Source organism: Nycticebus coucang, chromosome 5 (genome assembly GCF_027406575.1).
Source record: "Nycticebus coucang isolate mNycCou1 chromosome 5, mNycCou1.pri, whole genome shotgun sequence".
NCBI lineage: Eukaryota > Metazoa > Chordata > Mammalia > Primates > Lorisidae > Nycticebus > Nycticebus coucang.
In genome coordinates this window covers 30,049,380-30,069,972 of record NC_069784.1, presented here as the reverse complement: position 1 = coordinate 30,069,972, position 20,593 = coordinate 30,049,380, and the positions used below count along the sequence as shown (strand labels likewise).

The 20,593-nt window shown below is 37.2% G+C and overlaps 1 protein-coding gene across 1 annotated transcript in view; it reads right to left on the bottom strand.

Annotated features, from left to right (window-relative positions):
- Positions 1-20,393, bottom strand: part of PLPPR4 (phospholipid phosphatase related 4) — a 42,143-nt gene extending 21,750 nt beyond the window's left edge. The window contains exon 1 of the mRNA XM_053592332.1: positions 19,933-20,393. Within this exon, the coding sequence (XP_053448307.1) occupies positions 19,933-20,346 (414 nt within the window). The 5' untranslated portion in view covers positions 20,347-20,393. The remainder of the gene's footprint in view (positions 1-19,932) is intronic.
- Between the last annotated feature and the right edge of the window lie 200 nt (positions 20,394-20,593).

Below are 20,593 nucleotides of genomic sequence, written 5' to 3'. Positions count from 1 at the left end.
CTAAAATCTCCTTAAGACAGGAGTCTAATCGTAACTCATTTTTATATTGTGTCCAAGAATATATGTTATATTACATATGTATGTTTATATGTAATAAATTGAAATATGAGTGAAAACAATTTCTATCACTAATATTATACATCTTAGTCCTTTCAGAAGGTAGCTGTCTTCAAACTGACAATGTTTCTGGTGTAACATTTTTTATTGATCTGTTAATATCTTCTATATTTCTGGAGAAGTGCATTTCAAAACCTTCATTTGTTAAAATAGGAATAATTTTCTTCCCTTTCTGTATTTATTTCTCTGATTTTGTAAGAAGTATCTTTTACTCTTTTTCTATATCAATTTTTTATTTAAGAAAGTTATTTGAACAAAATATTTGTAATATTTAGAAATTAAGTAATTTTATATCTTGTGTTCATATTCTATTCTGCATCTTACTACCTATGCATAAATATTTATTTCTAACATATTTTTCCCCAAGGTATCTTTTATTTTTTGAAGTGCTTAACAACAGAAATTTCTTTGGAGTGTAGGAAATTTCACAGATGTCATGTACCAATTCTGGCATACATATAGAATCAATCTACATGTAATAAAATTACATAGGCTTTATTGTATTTAAAGTGAGATTTAGCAAATAAGATTTAAAAAGATATTTTTAAAAGCTCTATGTAGGCAGGCATTACGAATTTTATTCTCTAGTTATGATGTAGCCAAGACAAAAGTATAAATCAAGCTATTTTTATATAGCAATACAGAGGCTGGAAATTACCTGAAGATTAGGAAAGCGGTTTTTAAAAACAAAAGATTGATTCTTATAATTACCATCTGTTCAGAAACTTGTGAGTGAAAACAGTTCAGCAATTTTAGAAAGAAAATTATAACTATTCTAGAGAATAGAGCAAATGATCTATCACTTTGGCTAGATATTAATAATATTGATTTTTCTGATCCTAATTTTAGGAAGACAAATCTGTAGCATTCACCTTCATTTAGTGAAACATTTTATGGAATCTATCATGACACTTTCTCTAGGTCACATAGCTTATTTGCTTTTAGCATGGTGATAATAAGGACAAATTTTTCTTTTTATTTGGGAGAGTTCATTTTGCTCTCAGCCTATAAAGATACAGAGCAATTCCATTATTTGCCTCTTTCGTGGCCAAAGTAAATTCAGAATCCTGAAAAATCCTCTTGAGCTAGTGGGGAACATAGTCACAAAGGGCCAGTTCATATACAGGCAGTCACCAGGTTATGAAGGGGATAGATTTTGTAGATTTATTCTTAAGTTCAATTTGTATGTAACTTGGAACCGGTACATTTACTTATCACCTGTAGTAGCCTCTGTTCCTAAGTCCAAATTGACATTAGTTGGATTTTGTAATTTGGGCTCTTACTGTAATAGCCTTTGTAAGTGCGAATTGTTAAGTCAGATATTTGTAACTCTGGGAATTACTGTCGAAAATATTTTGGCTCATTCATTGACTTATTCACTCAATAAATGTCTGTCGAGAGCCTACTAGTCCTGGAAATAGAGCTGAGATAAAGGAAAGTCCTTGTTTTTATGAATATCTCATGCTACCTGAGGAAGACAAATACAAAGTAAAAAGTAATATCAGAAAGAAGACATGGTGGGCTGTGCTGAGTTAAGTGTCTTATTTTTGTTTTAGATCAAGGGAGACCTATCGTATTAGATGTCATTTAAGCAGACACTTGAATGGGCAAGAAAGAACTAAACATATAAAAAAAAACAACAGGAAAAAAACATAATCATGTGGAGGAAGTGATACAAGATGAAGACAGAGAGGTAGATTTGGGACCAGAGTTTGCAGACAATGGAAGTCGACGGTTGGAGTTTGGATTTTTTTCAGAGTATGTTCAAGATAATTTGGAGGGTTAAGCGGATGTGTGACATGATTTGAAATGTATTTTACAAAGATCACTCTGATTATTGGATTGAGAATGATCTGAGTGGGTCAAATGTAGAAACAGGTTGGTAATTCAGAAAGCTCTTTAAAACTCAACAAATATTTATTGAGTAACCTGTAGGTGTGAATTACTTCTCTGTGTGAAGAATATAGCAGAAAATGAAAGAAAACTCCCTGCACTCAGGAGCTTACATTTTAGTGGATGCATGGCAATTGCAGAAATCTAGGCAAGAGATGAAGCCAGTTTGTACTAGCATGTAGTACTAGAAATATACAGACACTGGCAAATTCCTGCTAGGGATTTGGAGACAGAAATGACAGGGTTTGTTTATGGGTTGATCAATGAAGAAGAAAAAACAATAAAGGTTGATTTTGAGGATTTGGAATTTGTGCAATTGGGCCTGAGGTGTCATTTCCTGCTGTGGAAAGAAACTTGGATAAGATAAATCTAAATTTCTATTAAAATTGACTAAAATGTCTTTTAGTTATTAAAGTGTAACTGTCAAGGAGCGAGTAAGATGCCAGTCTCGGGATAAAGGGCAAGTTCAAGGCTGGAGGTAATGAAGCTGGAAGTCAATGGCGCAAGATGATTTAAGCAGTAACATCTTCACTTCTGAAGAACATTTGCGCAAGAAATTTCGAAGTTAAGTTACTTTGGGTTTGATAGAAGAAATGTTACAAGAAGTCAAAGAAAAGAATTGTTTATATCCACACCACTTGTATACAACAGATAATCTAAGAGAAAAAGGAACACTTTTTATATGAATAACAATTTAACATGGGAGGCTGGGAACCAATCTACAAATATCCTCAGATTATATAAAATGTGAAATTTAAAATATTGATACAGTATATTGAAAGGAAATTTAAACTGGAAAAAATATTAGCAGATCAAAATACTTTTCTTAAAGCCTGTAGCTTGAAGAAGACCGCCACAGGTGTCACAGGACAATGAGGGGATTTTCTCCATCCTATAGTACAATCTTCAATAACTCTCTGTAGTATTTTTTTCCTTGTAGCTGATACAGATTAATATTTCCTTCAAATATTGAGAATAATAACAACTAATGATATAGTATAAAGCTTTATGATTTATAAAACTATTCTCCCCCTAATTGTAGCATATCCAGACTAGCTACAAAAACTTTCAAAAATACGGACTATAAAAATACACTGTGTCATTAGGGGGAAAGAACTGGTCAGAATGAGCCTGTAACATTATTCCAGGTCTAGAAATCTAAACTAGTTTTCAAACATAAAATGGATGTCGCTTCTATGACATGTGTACATTCAAATTGAAACAGGGCAGTGTGATTAAGGGAAACCAATGGTGGCTTTGGAATCAAGAGAAACCAGTTTCTCACCTCATTTATTCTGCCAGATTTGGGCAACCTTTTTGGGCCTCAGTCAAATGAGAAGTTTCTTAGATTGTCATCTAATTCTAGAATGTTCCATGTACTATCATGAGTTGTTTTTTTTTTTTTTTTTGAGACAGAGTGTTACTTTGTTGCCCTTGGTAGAGTGCCATGGTGTCATAGCTCACGGCAACCTCAAAGTCTTAATAAACTCCTGGGCTCAAGTGATCCCCTTGCCTTAGCCTCCCTTGTAACTGGGACTACAGGTGCCTGCCACAATGCCTGGCTATTTTTAGAGACGGGGTCTCACTCTTTGCTCAGGGTTGGTCTCGAACCCATGAGTTCCCACAATCCACCTGCCTTGGCCTCCCAGAGTGCTAGGATTACAGGTGTGAGCCTCTGCACCCAGCCCTGTACTGTCATGATTTAAGCATCATCCTTTCATTTCTTTCATACTGTCACTGACCTACATAAGGCACTGCATTTTATAAAATCTTTATTCTCTCCACAATTTGTTTCATCCTCCATCATACGTCCAGACTAATTCTCCCAGAATTCACATCTGGTCATGTATTTAGTAATGCCCCTCTAACAAAACAATAAAGTGCAACTTTTTTAGAATGACCTTTATGACTTTTTATAATATGGCCTCAATCAGCCTTTCTTGGCTAATTATTTTTCTACCTACTCTCCATTCTCCTGACTCAGAAACATGGTCTATGTTCCCGTTATATCTCAAAAAGACATGTTCTATTATTTTTCGTAAATATTATACTTATTCTTTCAGGTCAAAATCATAATTTTTTTCTCCCTAAAACCTTCTCCATGTGCTCCAATCAGGCACTTCATATATAACTTTATTGAAATACCTGCTCATCTACTTTTAATTGTAGTTAGTGACACATGACTGCTCTTGTCCTAAGGCTAAGTACTTAAAAGTGAGACCTGTGAAATTGACATAGTGTATTCAATGTTTTAGGTGTCCAGTTAATATTTGCTCAATTTAAGTCAAAGAAATCAGGAAATTACTGTTAAAGGAACAAAAACCAGGGGCAATTTCTTAACAATACATCACACATTTTGAGGATAGGTGCCAGGTACTGTGCTAAATTTAATAGATTGCAACATGCAATCTATACAATATAAAGAAGCTAGTATCTGTCCCCAAGTTACACAGGAGAAAACTGAAGCAAAGACAGGTTACATAAATTGCACAGTCATCCCAAGCCGGTAGGCAGGAGCATCCAGATTCCTATGCAGGTGCCTAAGGGGAGAAAAAGTGTGCTAACCTGCTTTGTTCATGGGTCTTAACCTGTTGTGTCTTTCAACACTGCTACACAAGTTGCAATTTTCAAGTGGTGCAGGGGAAAGGTGCATTTTGTAAAAGGCCGGTCTGTTGCTCCTAATTATTAAATACAGTAGTATCCTTTAACTTTTGTCCACTCAATTCTTCCTTCTCACTCAAGCACAAAAATTGCTTTTCTGTTTGTTGTTCAAATCTAAGATCTATCCTTTCTAGAGCTCATTTCACTTTCAGTAAAATGTATCAGGCCTTTATTCAGATCTATTAAGAAAAGGATATTTATTGAATTTTTAATTAGACTTTGATTATCTAATTTAAACAACCTTTTACAGAGAATTTACAGATGAATTTTAAGATAAAGACCATGCCCCAGATTAGTGACACAGCATGCCTGACTTCTAAGCCTGCAGCTGAAACTAGGCCTGTTAAATTCCTGGAAGCATGTGTACCCACGTGCCTTGCTGCCATTCTGCCACATGTCACCATCTGGCACTAGTCTAGTGCTTTTCAGGAAAGGATAGCCCCAGGCTCTGATGAAAATTGCCGGCTTAAAGGACAGAAGGAGAGAGATGGCCATGTGTGTGTGAGGGTTTAAGTGGCTCTAAGAGTGAAAGGGTGGCAGGTACTCAAATCATACTCTTTGTACGAACAGTTAATGGTGTTCTAAGGTCTGCAAGGTTCTTGGGCAGTTTTTCTAATGTCATTTTTATTATTTTGTTTTTGATCATATCTTAAGAGCCTTTAATTGTATTTTGAATACGATCTGCTTTTCTTTTCTGTCTTCTCTGATAAATGATTTCCAATACATAATATAAGAAAATAGGTATACTTAAAGCTCCGGATGTTCTCCTGCTCTTAGGCCTTTGATTGCTTTCTCTGACCGCTAGGAAGACCCTGGTGAATGTCCTGGTTATAGCACTTGTCATGTGAGATGACAGTTGTTTCTTCACATTCTCTCCTTTTGGCCACAAGACCTCTGAGAGCCGAGAAACTTTCTTACTCCCCTCTTTATCCCTGACATCCTAAATGTCCTCAGTGCTCTGTATAGAATATAGTAATACATACATGGATGATGTGGAGAGATGCCAAAGGTTTAGATAGTTCCTGCAGCAGAGTTGAAAAATTCCCTCAGTTAGAAGTATTGTCCTGTAGTGTAGTTTAAAAAGTCCCTGGTTAAAAGATTCTCATTTACTTCTACAAGAAAATGTTTCTGAATTTAAATTTCTGGAATTCTAATGATTTTGTTGGCATCAAAAAAATATGCAGAACTTAAATTTAGTATTCCAAATAGCAATGGTAATTAATAGAGAATAGCTACTAGATCTATAATAAGTCCTACATAGCTACCATATTATAATAATAGTACTATAGTATAATAATATAATAGCTACTAATAGATACTAATGTGTATGTATGCACATTATTATTATGTGTGTGTATATATATATATTAGGTATAATGGGGAAGATAGGTTCTATTAAGCTTTTGTACTTGAAAATGAAATACGTCATTACAGTTATAAAAGCACTAATAACAATCACTCAGTGGTCTAACTGTAAAGTCTAAAATAGTAAGTGACTGTTTTATTACCTGAATATTGATCTAGCGTTAGGCTTGGGGTAGTATGCTTTATAAGCAGCAGCCTTAACCTCAGGTTCTGAAGATTCGTTCCTCTTACACAGACACTGAAGTTGTGCATTGCATTGGAAAGCATTTTGTCCTTTATACCAAATCAGAGACTAAGACCCGAGGCCGAGGACTTGTATTTCAATTGTTAAAAGTAATTTCTTTTACATTCCTTCTTCCAGCTATAATTTCTTTTCCTTTATGACACAGCACTGACTTAAAAAAAAAAGTGGGTACTGATAGTAATTTAATGCTACTTATATTTGCCAGGAACCATTTAAAATACTTTTCATGTCCGAAGTCACGTAATCTTCACATAATTTTTTGATGATGGTACTACTATTATTGCTACCTTTCAGATGAAGGAACTGAGGTTGCTTGAGATTACATGATTTGTGCAAAGTCATACCACGTGTTAGCTGGATTACAACTCAAGAAATCTGGCTCCTGGGCCCATGTTTGTGATTATTGTATATACTTTCTTCCTCTAAATTTCCACTAAGCCTTATCAAAGACATTAAGCAATAGCAAAAAAAAAAAAAGAAGAAGAAGAAGAAGAGAAAGAGAGAGAATGTTTTCTCTTTATACAATTGTGAATACTACCCCACAATTTCTGCAGTGAGTTGTATTATGCATGTGTTTTTTGATGTCTTTTTTAAAAGGAAGATGTTAATGTACTCAAATAGGGTTTACACTATTAGTGAGATAGTTTTATTCGTACGGAAAGTATGTAGGTATTCATGTAGACAATTTGACAAATTACACAGTACCTTTGAGGTTCAACACATATTTCTTAGTGTCAAACAAAATGGAAGTTCAGGGGAAAAAGTTGCTGTTGCAATAATATCAGGTAAATGAAAGGTAACTAAAAATTCTGTATTTGAGATGCGGTATAAAAGCAGCAAATTTCTGATTTTGAGATCTGAAGTGTCATACGCAGAAGAATGAATGTAAGACCGTTATGTTAGTGTTTTGAAATTATATTTTTATATTATTTGCTAAAATAAAGTATCAAATTTATCATTAAGTCATTTTACTTAAACACAATGAAAGAGTATATTTCCATAATATAATAATCATTCAATTTATTTAATAAATATTCGGGGGGTATTTATGATGTGGTTGATATATTTTATTTGATCTCTTAATTACTCGGAGAAGGGATTTCTAATCCAATTTCAGAGATGAGAACCTAACAGCTATGATGAACCTCTCTTTCCCTCTAAGCTTATCTCCCACCTAGTTTGATTCACACTTAGTTGCTCGTCATGAGTCCTAAATTAAACTTTTCCAATGCTGTCAAAGGCCTTATTTTTTTATTTTATTTTTTTTGTAGAGACAGAGTCTCACTTTATGGCCCTCGATAGAGTGCCGTGGCCTCACACAGCTCACAGCAGCCTCCAACTCCTGGGCTTAAGCGATTCTCCTGCCTCAGCCTCCCGAGTAGCTGGGACTACAGGCGCCCGCCACAATGCCCAGCTATTTTTTGGTTGCAGTTTGGCCAGGGCCGGGTTTGAACCCGTCACCCTCGGTATATGGGGCTGGCCCCTTACCGACTGAGCCACAGGTGCCGCCCCAAAGGCCTTATTTTTTAAAATGCTATCTTTGAAAGGAATCAAAGCACATGAAAGAGATAATGAAGTTGAGATATAAATGTGGGACACTAATAACTTCTATTTTATTTTTTAACATCTTAATGGTGTGATTAAATTAATTAATTAGGATTGTGTTACGTATATCACTGTGAGATGCATCAAAAAGTCAGATGAACACTATATACATAAACAAAATGCAGTATAATATAAGATACTTGTACATCTGGCAAAGAAACACCTTTTATTATTTAAGACTTAAATGTATAAATCTAGGTACAGTTGGATTGCTTGACCAGCACAATAACTTGAAAAGGTGAGTGGTTTGAAACAAGAGTAAATTGCGATTTTATACACACACACATACACACATACCTATATAGAATGTATATAAATTGAGATTAAATATACGCATATAATTTTATACAGGGTGGCCATAAAGTTCATATGCAATTTAAAATAGCCAATATACAAACTTTATGGACACCTTTATATTATATTACGTATACCACAAGTGTGCGTATCTGTGTATGTATGTACATATATTTGAAACCCTTTGGGAAATTGAGAGCTTTACCTGGTATGAAGCACAGATTATCGCTGGTAGCCTAATAGCATGGAAAGGTCCCTAAGCTGGAAGAACGTTTAAGCAGGGTTGTGAACAATGAAGTTTTCTAACCAACCTCCACCCCCACTTCAAGGAATAGCTATCTATTAGAGATTCATTCAACCCCTGCTTTTATGTTAAGCTTTAAGCAGCCTCTGATTTTGGAAACCCAGCCCCATATAGTTCTGACAGAAGGGAAGTTCCTGCCTCGCTGCCCAAGTGCAGCCTCTGCCCCTCTGTTATACTAGCAGCTTCAGCTTAGATTGGACATTACTGTCATCTCTATGATTTTTTAACATGGCCTGTGAAATGAAGACACACCATAGGAAAGAATGTGGAACAGAGGCACAGCTCACCAAGGTCCTTGTGTTTCTTGGGTTATGTCCTGTGTGACATCTACTGCTCCTCTTTCCCTACTCTGACCTTTGAAATGGATAGAATCAAGTCACCGACCCACCTGGGAAGGAACCCTTTCCTGGAAAGCATGTCCCTCCCAGGAAATAGTGAAGGGATTAATCCAGGCCTTCCTATCCTTGTCCCACCAACCTGCCCAGGGAAAGCTATGGACAGACCAATCCTGGCTGCCCTAACCATTTAAATCCCTGTCCACCACAGGCCACATGTGGATTTCTCCCTAGTCAGGAATCTCACTCCACCTGCACTTCAGGTGGAATAAAAGCCACTTTGCACGAATTGGATCTCTGCCTTCCTTTCGCCTCGCACCTCGGAATGATTTTTATCTTTGAGTCCAGAACCTTTCAGAAATCTTAGGAAGGTGAAGGGGTAGTGGTGGAGGAAGGAGAAGAGCCCTTTGAATCTGGTGGGCTGGGCCCTCTGAACCTAGAGGTTATTGATGCTTTTTATAGCTCCACAGAGGGAGCATCTTCTCAGGGGTGCTGTCCTAATCATGTTGGAACATACTTTTGGGCATTGAAATCTTACCAGTTTCTAAACAAACCTGAAAGGAACACTAGGCTTCAGGGTCAGCCAGAGGACAAGGAGGACAAGGTCAATTATAAAGCTGAGGTTCAGTACAAGTGCCACATCCCTGTTTTCATTAAGTTGTTAACTTTCTTCTCAAACACAATCAATGCATGACAAATTTATTGAGATATTATGGATCTGCTCTCTGTTATGCATACTGCTCTAGAGGATGGAGTTAACAAATAAATACTAAGAAGAATTCTTCCTTTATTATCTCTTGGTCCAGCCATCTAAAATCTCACAAGAACCAATATTGTCTGCGAAACAACCTTATAGTCTGATACTTAAATATAAAAAAATACACTGTCATCGAATAACTTTTCTTCTTACACATCAAATTCAATTAGGCACTAGAAACCAAATGAAGTCTTACAGCAAAAGAGTTTTCAAAAGATCATCTCTCTGTAATATATAGTTGACAAGACATTGCCGATCATCTTTTTAATAAGGTTTTCCTGTGAAGAGGACTTATTATTTATGTCCAGTCTTCACAGTTGAATGTTATTCACGTTTTACTGACAGGAATCTCAGTTGCTATAATACAAACATTTCCAGATTACCACCCAAGTGGTAAAAAACCGATGGATCCCTTTGGGTGTATTCAATTGCCTTAGAAAAAAACAGTTCAATGAATCTTGAGCTAATATCTTAAATGATATCATGTATTCCCAAAGATTGGATTATCATTTGATTATTCTATAAATTTTTGAAAAGGATAATATTATTTATATCACAGATGGCTAAATTGAAGCATGGGAAGATATTTAATTTGTGCTACACAGACCCTGATGCTGATCAATTTGTAGATGGTGCCATAGAACTCTAGAAAGATGGGAATAGAAATATCTCACAGAGTATGGCCCTACCAATAACCCCGGAGGGATTACTTTCAGTAGAGTATCCAACAAGTACTGAATAGGGAAGGTGCTCAGCCAATTAAAATTATTGCCCACTAACCAGGTGAAGATAAGAGTACTTAAGGCAGGGGGTCTCCATTTTCCAACTCTGTGTGTGTGGGTCTCTAGGTGTGTGCCACACCTTTTGAGGGCAAGACATGATTGTGAGAGGATCTTTACTTACAGAGAGAGGGAAGGAGGGAGAGGGGTGGGGCCTTGGTGTGCGCCACACCTTCTGGGGGCAAGACATGATTGCAAGAGGAATTTTACCTAACAAATGCAATCAGTGTAACCTGGCTTATTGTACCCTCAATGAATCCCCAACAATAAGAAACAAAACAAAAAAATGCAATCAGTGTAACCTGGTTTCTTGTACCCTCAATGAATCCCCAACAATAAAAAAATTAAAAAAAGAAATAAATATGAGCAGGAATTTCAATATGGATTTGTTGTTAATGTATTTTACATTATAACACATCACTCTGTAACTGTATTCTCATTATATAAAACATATACAAATGTGTGATACTGACAAAAGAAAATCAAACAACAAATCCGTTTCAGTGAAATCTGTTAATATTGGAAGCCACAGAAAAAGTTTACTTTAGACAAGATGAAGGGATGGAGTGTCAGTAAATGGGAAAGAGAAAACTCATTTTCTAGGCACTGACTTTGCTTTGGAAATTCTTGGCCATATTATATAATCTTTAAATAGTTAAAAAGTCATTAAAAACTCTAATCTGACCATAATATTTTAAAATAAGAAAATGAGGCTTGGAGGAAGTAAGTCACTTGTTTAAGATTACAAAGCTAATAAGTAAACTAAATAAACAGCAAAAAAACCTATTCCTTTGTAAAAGTAAAAAATATGTATCTAATAGCTTGTTCTAGCACAGGTACAAAAAATTGTCTACTGACATTTGTGCTTTATGTAATTAAAACAGCTTTCTATGAAAATGAAAACTATAAGATTTTTGCTTCAATTGTGCCATTCTTTGATGTCTCAAATCCCAAACAATCCATACCTATGCTCCAGATCAGAAATTAAGCATAACTATAATTAAGAGATTAGGGCCCACACACAATTTGGAGATTGATTTACTTTTCAATTGTTTAATAATCCCTGAAAAAGAGCAATGTGATGAGCATTCATCATCATTTACTTTACAGATAAAAAATGCCTCTACCAGTTGATAAAAAAGACAGTTAAAGAAAAATTTATGTATACTGTTAGTTCAGTTTTATTCTTTTATTTATTTATTTATTGTTAAATCATAGCTGTGTACATTAGTGCAATCAAGGGGTACAGTATGCTGGTTTCATATACAATCTGAAATATTCTCCATAAAGGCTACGTTGAACAGTTTGATGAGAATAGTTCAGTTTTATTCTATTCATGCAGTAAAATTTGTTGAAATTCAAATATAAACTAGAAAGTATGCCAGCAATGGTTCCATATTGTTTCTAGCAATTTAACCAAAACACGCATTACATGCAATAATACATATATATTGAATGAATAAATAAATAATTATGAAAACATAAAACAGATTATATCCTGGAATTCCATTTTAGTGTCCTTTATTGGAGAACACTTAATATAAGAGTGGTCTCTTTTGGACTCTGTCCATGAGCACTCAGTTTCTGAAGCACCTAGAACCTTATAAAATGGCAATTTACCTCTAAGCAATCCCAAGAAATCCCATAGCACTCAGGCTTTTGATGAGAGTATTAGATTGTAGACAATATAGTCACATCTATTTCTATTGCTCCAACTTCCAAACATCGCTCTTCCATTAAATGTATTTATTCCTTGATTACCTTTTCCACAAAATATGTGGACTTTACCCATATTTCTCCTTCTCTCTTTTTTTTTTTTTTGTAGAGACAGAGTCTCACTTTATGGCCCTCGGTAAAGTGCCGTGGCCTCACACAGCTCACAGCAACCTCCAACTTTTCTCCTTCTCTTTAAATGTAAGTGGTCTAATGTCAGTTTTAGAAAAAACAGACAGAAACCATCTTGTTGCAGTGAATAAAAAGCAATTATCAGTAATTACCATGTTGACTGATTTTGTTTTGTGATTAAAAACCAAGCCAATAGTAATGGACCTAAGTGGCAACTGGTTCAGAGTCTAATTACTTTGACAGGAAAAACACCTCAACATTAATTATGTCAAAATTATTATTTCTATCCTTGGCATTCACATTTCATTGACCATGAGGAAATTACTCCATTCAGTATTTATCTAGAAGTACATTTCACAGATAATTCATTCTAGAAGAAATCATAAAATGATGAATATTCATAATGCTCCTAATTAGACATTTCACAGTTGAAGTACAAAATCTGTTTGTTTGTTTGTTTTTTTTCTTATCACCAAGATGGGAGAAGAGTATTACTTGGGTTTTAGGCAAGTTCTTGGACTTAGAGTTCCAAGTCTCAGTTGCTCAGTTTGTAAAACAGAGTTAATATCTACTTGCTGGTGATTGCATTTAAAGGATCAGATGAGATAATGTATGTGCAAATTTTACACTAAACTATAACAAAAATTCAAAGTTGTTTTTCTGGTATCTGATGATGTAAATTACGTTCTTACTTCTTCTAATGTTTCCTGTTTCTTTACCATTAAAGATCTGATGTCAAGGGAATTATCGTGAAATTATAGGTGAGCAATTAGGTAATGAAGAAAAATAGATGTAATTTTCAATATTCTGACTTTTAGCTGTAACCATCCTTTTCAAAGGATCTAAAAATTTGAAAAAGTAGAAGAGTCGTCTGTAATTGCTCTAATATGTCTAATACCATGTGGTGCCATGACAAACAGCTAGCACGATTTGTTCACATACAGAATTAGAGTGACCTGTATTTTAAATGTTTCAATCCAGAGGGAAGCTTTCTAATATAAGGAGGTCTAGAAATAGCAGTAATTAGGATAGAACACTGGAACAGGAATCAGGAGACCTAATGTCTGTTCCCGGGCCTGTAACAGCCATAGTGTGTCTTTACGTGCTTTGACCTTTTCAAGCCACAAGTTTCTTACACGTGATGGAAGAAACAGACCGGATGCTCTTGGATTACATAATTTTATCGGACTTAATTTCCTGTAACAAAACTTTTAAATTCTGTAACAAGACATGTCCTCACGTTTTTAAAAAGAGAGGTTGCTTGAGAAATAGCCCATCCTACATTACATGTGTTGAGAGGGTGTCTGCTTGCCAAGAGTAATACTGTTAATACATTTCCAACATAAACAGCAATAATCACGTCTTAAATGCTTTCTATTTAATAAGTCAGCTTAAACAACCAAACGTCTAAAGGGGTTTCCCTGGTTGGCTTACAGGTTAGAGCTCTGTTACCCTCACATGCACTTCACCCCAGCCTTCAGTTTTCTCATGGTTTTTCTCCTAATCTGCTTGGCCTGGCCTCTCTCTCTTTCTGTGAGCGTGTTGTGATTCTCTATGCCATGTTTTACCCTCCCATAGACCTGTAGATCCCACTTCTCTAACTTCATTTGTTGTTATGTCTTTGCTCTGACCCCCCTCACAGTTCTTCATTAATCTCCCTGGGAGGCTCAGGGACCATTTATGCTTGTCCAAAGGAAGCTTCTTTTTAGTTGGAAAGTCCTTATGCCTTCAAAATGTCCATGTCAAAAATTAAATCAGTTACCTTTGAGTAGGAAATAGCACTATCCAAGCCAAGATTATTAGGGAATGTAGCTGAATGTGGGGAAAAACTCTATTCTACACCTTCAACAGAGCTACAGGCACCCAGACACCTGGACTCCAGCCCCGTCACGGCAGAGGTAATTCACTCCACTGTCCTTCCTCACTAGGCTTAGCACTGTCATTGGAAGCGTGTGTGAAACAGCATCAGATAATCATAATGCAAGGGATGGACAGGCACTCAGATCCTGGCTCCTCACTTCGTTGCTGTGTGTCCCTGGCAAAGATCATTCTATGAGCTACAATTTGTTGGTTTAAAAATTAAGGATAATACTATCTTCTCGAGGGTAGTTTTCAGGGCTAAAGTTAATGCATCCACAAGATCTATCATATAGAGGAGACTTGGAATTGGTTTTATTATTATTATTATTACTTTATCTTCTTACTAATTAAAAGCCCTTTGAAGCTGGCAGAAGCTAACTGTTTTCTTTCCTGTTAGGGAAAAATTGGACAAAGAATATTCTTAGTGACTTGGCCATGGAGGCAAAGTAAGACCATGAGGATGCGTGCCTAGGAATTAAAGAGGATTCCCTAATAGCAGGTTCTATGTTCAATACTTTGTATTTGTAGAAATGTCCTTATTTAACTCTATCTCCGAAACTTGGGAATCTGTTATTTTCTCTATTTACTTTTGCTTTTGCATCAGACTTTGTGACTCTAAAAGAGGAGGAAAGAGTTGCCAACTCATCTCATTTGGCAGGGTTTGGAGTGCTTCTTTGAGCACACTATTCTTCCAAATCATCTAGAAAAGGAAAAAAAAATTACAGCTACTATTTTGATATATGCAATGTATAAATGTTGTGATTTTGCATTTCCTACGTATGCTAAGGTTTAGGTAAGAGAAAATAAGCCAGCTATATTTCCCGGCGGAAAGATCAAATGAGTTATATAATTTTCACACGGAACATGAGATAGAACACAAATCTTGTGAATTAATGTTTACTACAACTAAGAATCTGTGAACGCTCACCAATGGGAAGAAAACAAAAATTGCATTAAAGTTTGGCTAAGGCAACACAATGTCAAGACATGCATTCAGACTGAATGAACCAGGTGACTTTATTCAAAGGTGTTGGGAACTTATCCAGTAGGATGAAAACATGCAATGGCTTCTACTCCTGAGCACACCATCAAGTTACCTCTCGTGTAGCAATTAAACTGTATTTAAGTCCTGCAACATACCTACTATTAAGTATAGCTCAAAGGAAGGAAAGCTTTCCATGTAATTTTAATTCTTTTGAGTTTATAATATTCTGAATCTTTAATGCTTCTGATAGTGTAATTTTGTGCAGAGTGGAGAGAGGTAATCTCAGTCTATCTGTATTTGTACTTGCTTATATGCAGAGGGGTATGCATGTCTACATAAGTATTGGTGTGTTCTATTATATGTAAAACAAGATATTTTAAACTCCTATCTGTATCTATAGCCCTGTGAAAATATCTTGGCATATAGTCAAACATAACTCCCTCCCTTCATAAAGTTAATGTAAGGAATGTAATAAAAATGTTATGTCATAAACTAGAATGTTTAAACGAAAAGAATCTTTTTCTCATTTACTTTATGTTAAAAATTTATATCCTTTTGGCATAAAAAGTAATTTATGATTTGTTTACATTACATACTGAATTGATCCTTGAATAGGTTGACTAATGACGACAAAATTGGAGTCTGAACACAGGAGGGACCTTGTAATCCTTTGCATGAGGGAAATGCACTTGGCACCCAGACGAACAGCTTTGTCATGTGTAGTATTGAGCTATTAATCTTGAAAGACCTTCTACTAATTCTAGGTGTGCTTCTGGCTGTAATTACCACTGTAAGGGACATAGCTACCACTTGGAGAATGCTTTGGAACTTTAAAGAAACTTTTTCTTCGGTGGAACATTCTTTTCTGCCTGTTTTTCTGTCCAATCTAATAAGACCTACATATCCTTGTCTGAGAGTTCCTTTCATAACTTAACCTTTGTCTTCCCATGTTGAACAATGCAAAAGTCAATTCTCAGACTTGTTTATAAAGTGATGTGCTGTGCTGGAAATCATTGTGTGTTTTTCAAATCACCTTCTAATGTTACTATCAGCCATAAACTCCTTTATCAGCAAACAGTAGCATAGAGAACAAGAAAAAATAATTACATTCATTAACTTAATGTGTGCTTACATTAAGTTTGGTGGTGAAATACGACAAGATTACTTGATTTTAGTGGGTGAACACCTCAGCCCACTGTCTTTAGGGATATAATTAGAGCTACCCTGACCCACTGCAAATGGGTTGCCAATGTCTTCACTATCTCCTTGGGCCTTGCCATGGGCACCTGTTGAAGATGCCCGAGTGACCAAAGACCTAGTGAGCCAGTGGAGGGCAGATACACTGTCCACCAACCCTCTATGCTTAGATGCTCCCTGTAAGGAGGAACTGAGGTGGTCTGCTGCCAGATAAAACTATCACTTTTGTCAATGTGCTTTTACATATTTGGTCTTATTACATTTTCCATTTTTTACCAGTGAGAAAACACAGGACATAACTTTGTCCATATAAGCATTCTTTCACCAAGTTGAAAGAGACAGTTATTGCAGTTGTGAAGAACATGAACTCTGAGTTAATGCCCAGCTCTTCCTCTGATTTTGCTTTGTAAACTTGGGCAAGTTGTTTAATTAGATGAGTTTCAATCTCTTCTTCAAAAAGTGGATAATAATGGCCTCTTTTGTAAAGAGAAACTTTGAAGATTGAACAAGATAGTCACATAAAGCATTTAGCCTTATTCCTAGTATATTGTAAGTGCTTTAGTAATGATTGACATTATTATTACGTAAACAGCATATAGCATCACATTCCCACCTTTTACATCTGTTAATACGGGTCAATTTCAGGAACGCTCTGGAACCTGAATCACTCCTACAAACTGGGGAGGAGATGGGAATTCCTAACCTACATGTTGTCTGGACTTGATCCCTAAAGTCCAGACTAGATATAAAATAATCCATTTCAGGTCAAAGGCAATTATAAGCGAAGAAGGAAAAAACATCATGAGTGCTGGCCATATCTCAGGCATGATGGTTTAACCTTATAATATGTGTATATATTCTAAGAGATAGATATGATAATTTCTATTATATATGAAGAAACTAAGAACAAGAGAAATAGCTTTGCCAGAATTATTCATGTAGTATGCGGCAAAGTTGGTGTGTGAACCAAGTTAATCTGTCTCCAAGGCCCAGGTTTTGCCTAAGCCATGATGCCTTTTCTGCTATAAGTCAGCCTGACTTGATTTCAGCCCCCTCTGGTTCAAGTGAAAGTATCTTCACCCTCATTTTTCCCAGTTAAAGTTTTTCCATATTTCATATGTGTCATGAATAGCAATTTAAAACTGAACTCCTTGAAGAAAGACAAGGTCTAAATTTGCCATAGTATCACTGACTTGAGACCTGGAGACTTAGTTTTCTCCTAAGATCTGATATTTTAGCCATTTTTTTGTTAACTTAATTATGGTCCTAAGTAAAAGAGAAGGCTTAAAAGATGTGCTTTGAATTGATATGTGATGGAAGGAGATTCACTCAGGCTCTGCTTTTCCATCTTAATTTCTACAGTCTTGGGAAACTATGCTGTGAAGTGAAGGGTCATTCCCCTATAGCGTTTTACTAACGTGTTAATTCAGCTATGCTTACTCATCCTCCAAAGGAGATGTAGAGCTCATTGTTGTAGGCTTCAAAATGAGTCATTGCATAGGTGCTAGGTAGTGCTTATGGTCAAACTCTCAAATATGTGGTGAAAATGGCCTTATCCCATTTTCTGAAAGATCTTTGGTTGTCCATTAGGCATTTAACTGTCAGAGAGATTTTTGGAATTCAATTTTGTAGCTCTGTCTTTGAAGTCTGTTCCTTCAAGATACAGTGTCATCAATGTTCATCAACCTCCATGAATTGTCTTCAAGTTCTATAGCTTGCCCTGCTAAGTAATTCATAGAGAGTATCTTAATGGCTCAAAATGAAAGTAATAAATGTGGATATTTCCACTCATGGAAAGTAATAATAATTGTGAGATGTCTGTTCCTAAAGACACAATTCAAATGAAGGATGAGCCACTTACACTTTAAAAATTCTAGGTTAAGGGATATGCACTCCTGTTAAAAGTATCTCAAAACTGCTCACATACATTCTGTAAATACTACACCCTTAATTCTCTGGTTTGCATCCTCTTCCATGGAAGTATTTTCCTTGAAGCCATACATTTGCATTGGACATGGAGTCAGCTTCTAGCTGACCTCAGGTATGTTCCTTCCTAGAGACAGAACCCAGCAGACAGATGCACTGGATCCACACACAAATAAAAGGGCTTTAGTACAAAATCGCATGGATTAGCAATTTGACAAGTGGCTTGATGGATTGAACTGAAAGGCAGGTATCTTATCTCTCTATTCCTTCACTTTTTTCATCATTAAATCTTCTGTTGCCCACATTTTTTCTTCAGAAATCTCTATTTTATCTTTCAACAAAAACTACCTGAACCATGGTCTAAAATTACCTTATGAAAAGAGAAAGGACAATAAACGAATCAATTAATTATTTTTATAGAAGTAAAATCATTTTCCTCTCCTTTTTTATGGGTCATGGTTGAAGGGGTCACCCACCATTTCTCTGAGAATTATTCAACTCACATACATCTTTCTTAAAAATTAAATCATTTAAACAATTTACAACGCCTATAAGAAACTTCCAACTATACTGTTACCTATAAAAACAGTCTGACAATATCCCCTCCCTCAAGGTGCAGGCAGTGACTATTCCTCAACACAGATAAGCCTCACAATCTTCAAATACAGAATCTACTCTCTGTACTTGGAAGTGCTAAACCTCCATATTTGTCTGAAAAGACAGCCAAGGAAGGATATTTATAATTCAGCAACAGTCTTATAATTCTCTATGCAATACAGTCTCTAATTCCACAGAACAGAGTTTTATGCCCAAAACCATTCAATGTCTCTAAACCTCTACAATTCATGCTTTTTCTACCTATGATTTAATAACCCTCCTGCTTACAAATGTCTTCCTCATGCATTGGATCACTGTGCATGGAATCACCGTGTCTGTCAATCTTGATAACTCTCCCATGAATTGTTCCCCCCTCCAATACTGCATTTTGGTAAGTTAGAGGCTTATTACGACTACATCTGCATGTTAATTGCTTATCTGTGATGCTGTTCAGCACAGAGTACATGCCCAGATACCCTGTAACATCAGATGATGTCATGTATTTAACAATATTATATATAGATATGTATGTGCACATAGCTGTATCCAGCTATAATATTCACCATGGAAAAGGGCCAGGAGATTGATGATTGATGCCTAGGGATGCAGACTCAATTTGATGTAAGCACCATAGTAAATATAATAGAAGAATTTTTTTTGACAAGGGTAATAAAAGCAATCAATAATCCTTACACTATGTAAACACCTCCAGCCCTTATATTCCCCGGGCACAGCAGTGTGTACCTGAATTATCACCCAAAGCTCACAGAGTTTCAGATAAATACTTGGCAGATTGAACACACAGATCCGAAAATAGGAGCATCATGGCCCCTCTGAGGCACTGGGGGATGTTGTGCACCCAGGCACAACAGGAGGGCCGAGGAACTAGACCCGCACTCACTCACACAGGTATCCCTTCCCCGCAAGCCCCCAGCACAGTGGCGCCTCAGGTGGAGTCACCCCGGGCTGACAGGTCTTAACAGGCACTCTGGGGGGACCCCCTGTGAAATCTTGGGGGAGAAGGACGGTCGGGCATTTGGGGACAGAAGCCACCCTGGCACGGTCTCGGTCTCCACGCTTCCAACACTGCCCAGGACCGATTTGCTCCCGAATCCTCCCGGAGCTGCCCGGAGGATCTGCATTACGCCAAGGCGCTGGGCCAACTCACCTCGACGAAATAAAAGCAGGGCAGGAGGGTGACGCTGTCCTTGATCACTTTGCCCTTTGGCCTCTCCTTCGCCGACATCCCTGCCGTCTGCCCGGGTCTGCGCGCTCCCCCGGGCGAGGTGTCCACAGCGCAGCCCAGCCGAGCTGCCTCCTTCAGCCGCAAGCGCCGGGCGCCGCTGATGTCACATTCCCCGCGGGCACCGCTGGAGCCAGCGCGCTGCATGCAGCGCCCCCGCCTCCTCCCCGCTCCTCTATGCTGCAACCCAGCGACTCCCACCGCCCGCAGGTCCCCTTCCTCCCCTGCTCTGGCTCCCGCTGCCTGTTCTGCTGGAGAAGAGGTCCAGCTCCCTCCTCCAAGCTGTTGCTGCAATGGCTTCCCCTGGTTGCCACCCTCCCCCAGCCCTCTACCGCCCATGCGAAGCTTCGGGGCTGTCGGAGGAGCTTGACGTCAAGAATCGCAAAAGAGGGACGCACCCCTGGTTTTTGCAGTACCGAAGCTGAGCGGCTAAGGCAACTACTCCTCCCGAGAACGCTCCCGAGTCACTCCAGGAACACTAACTTCCGGACTGCTGGAGATCGGCAGCCGAGCTGCAGCGCTGACCTAGAGCAAGGAAATTAACCTCTCCTCCAGCGACATGAAAACTTGGATCCCATCTGAAAAA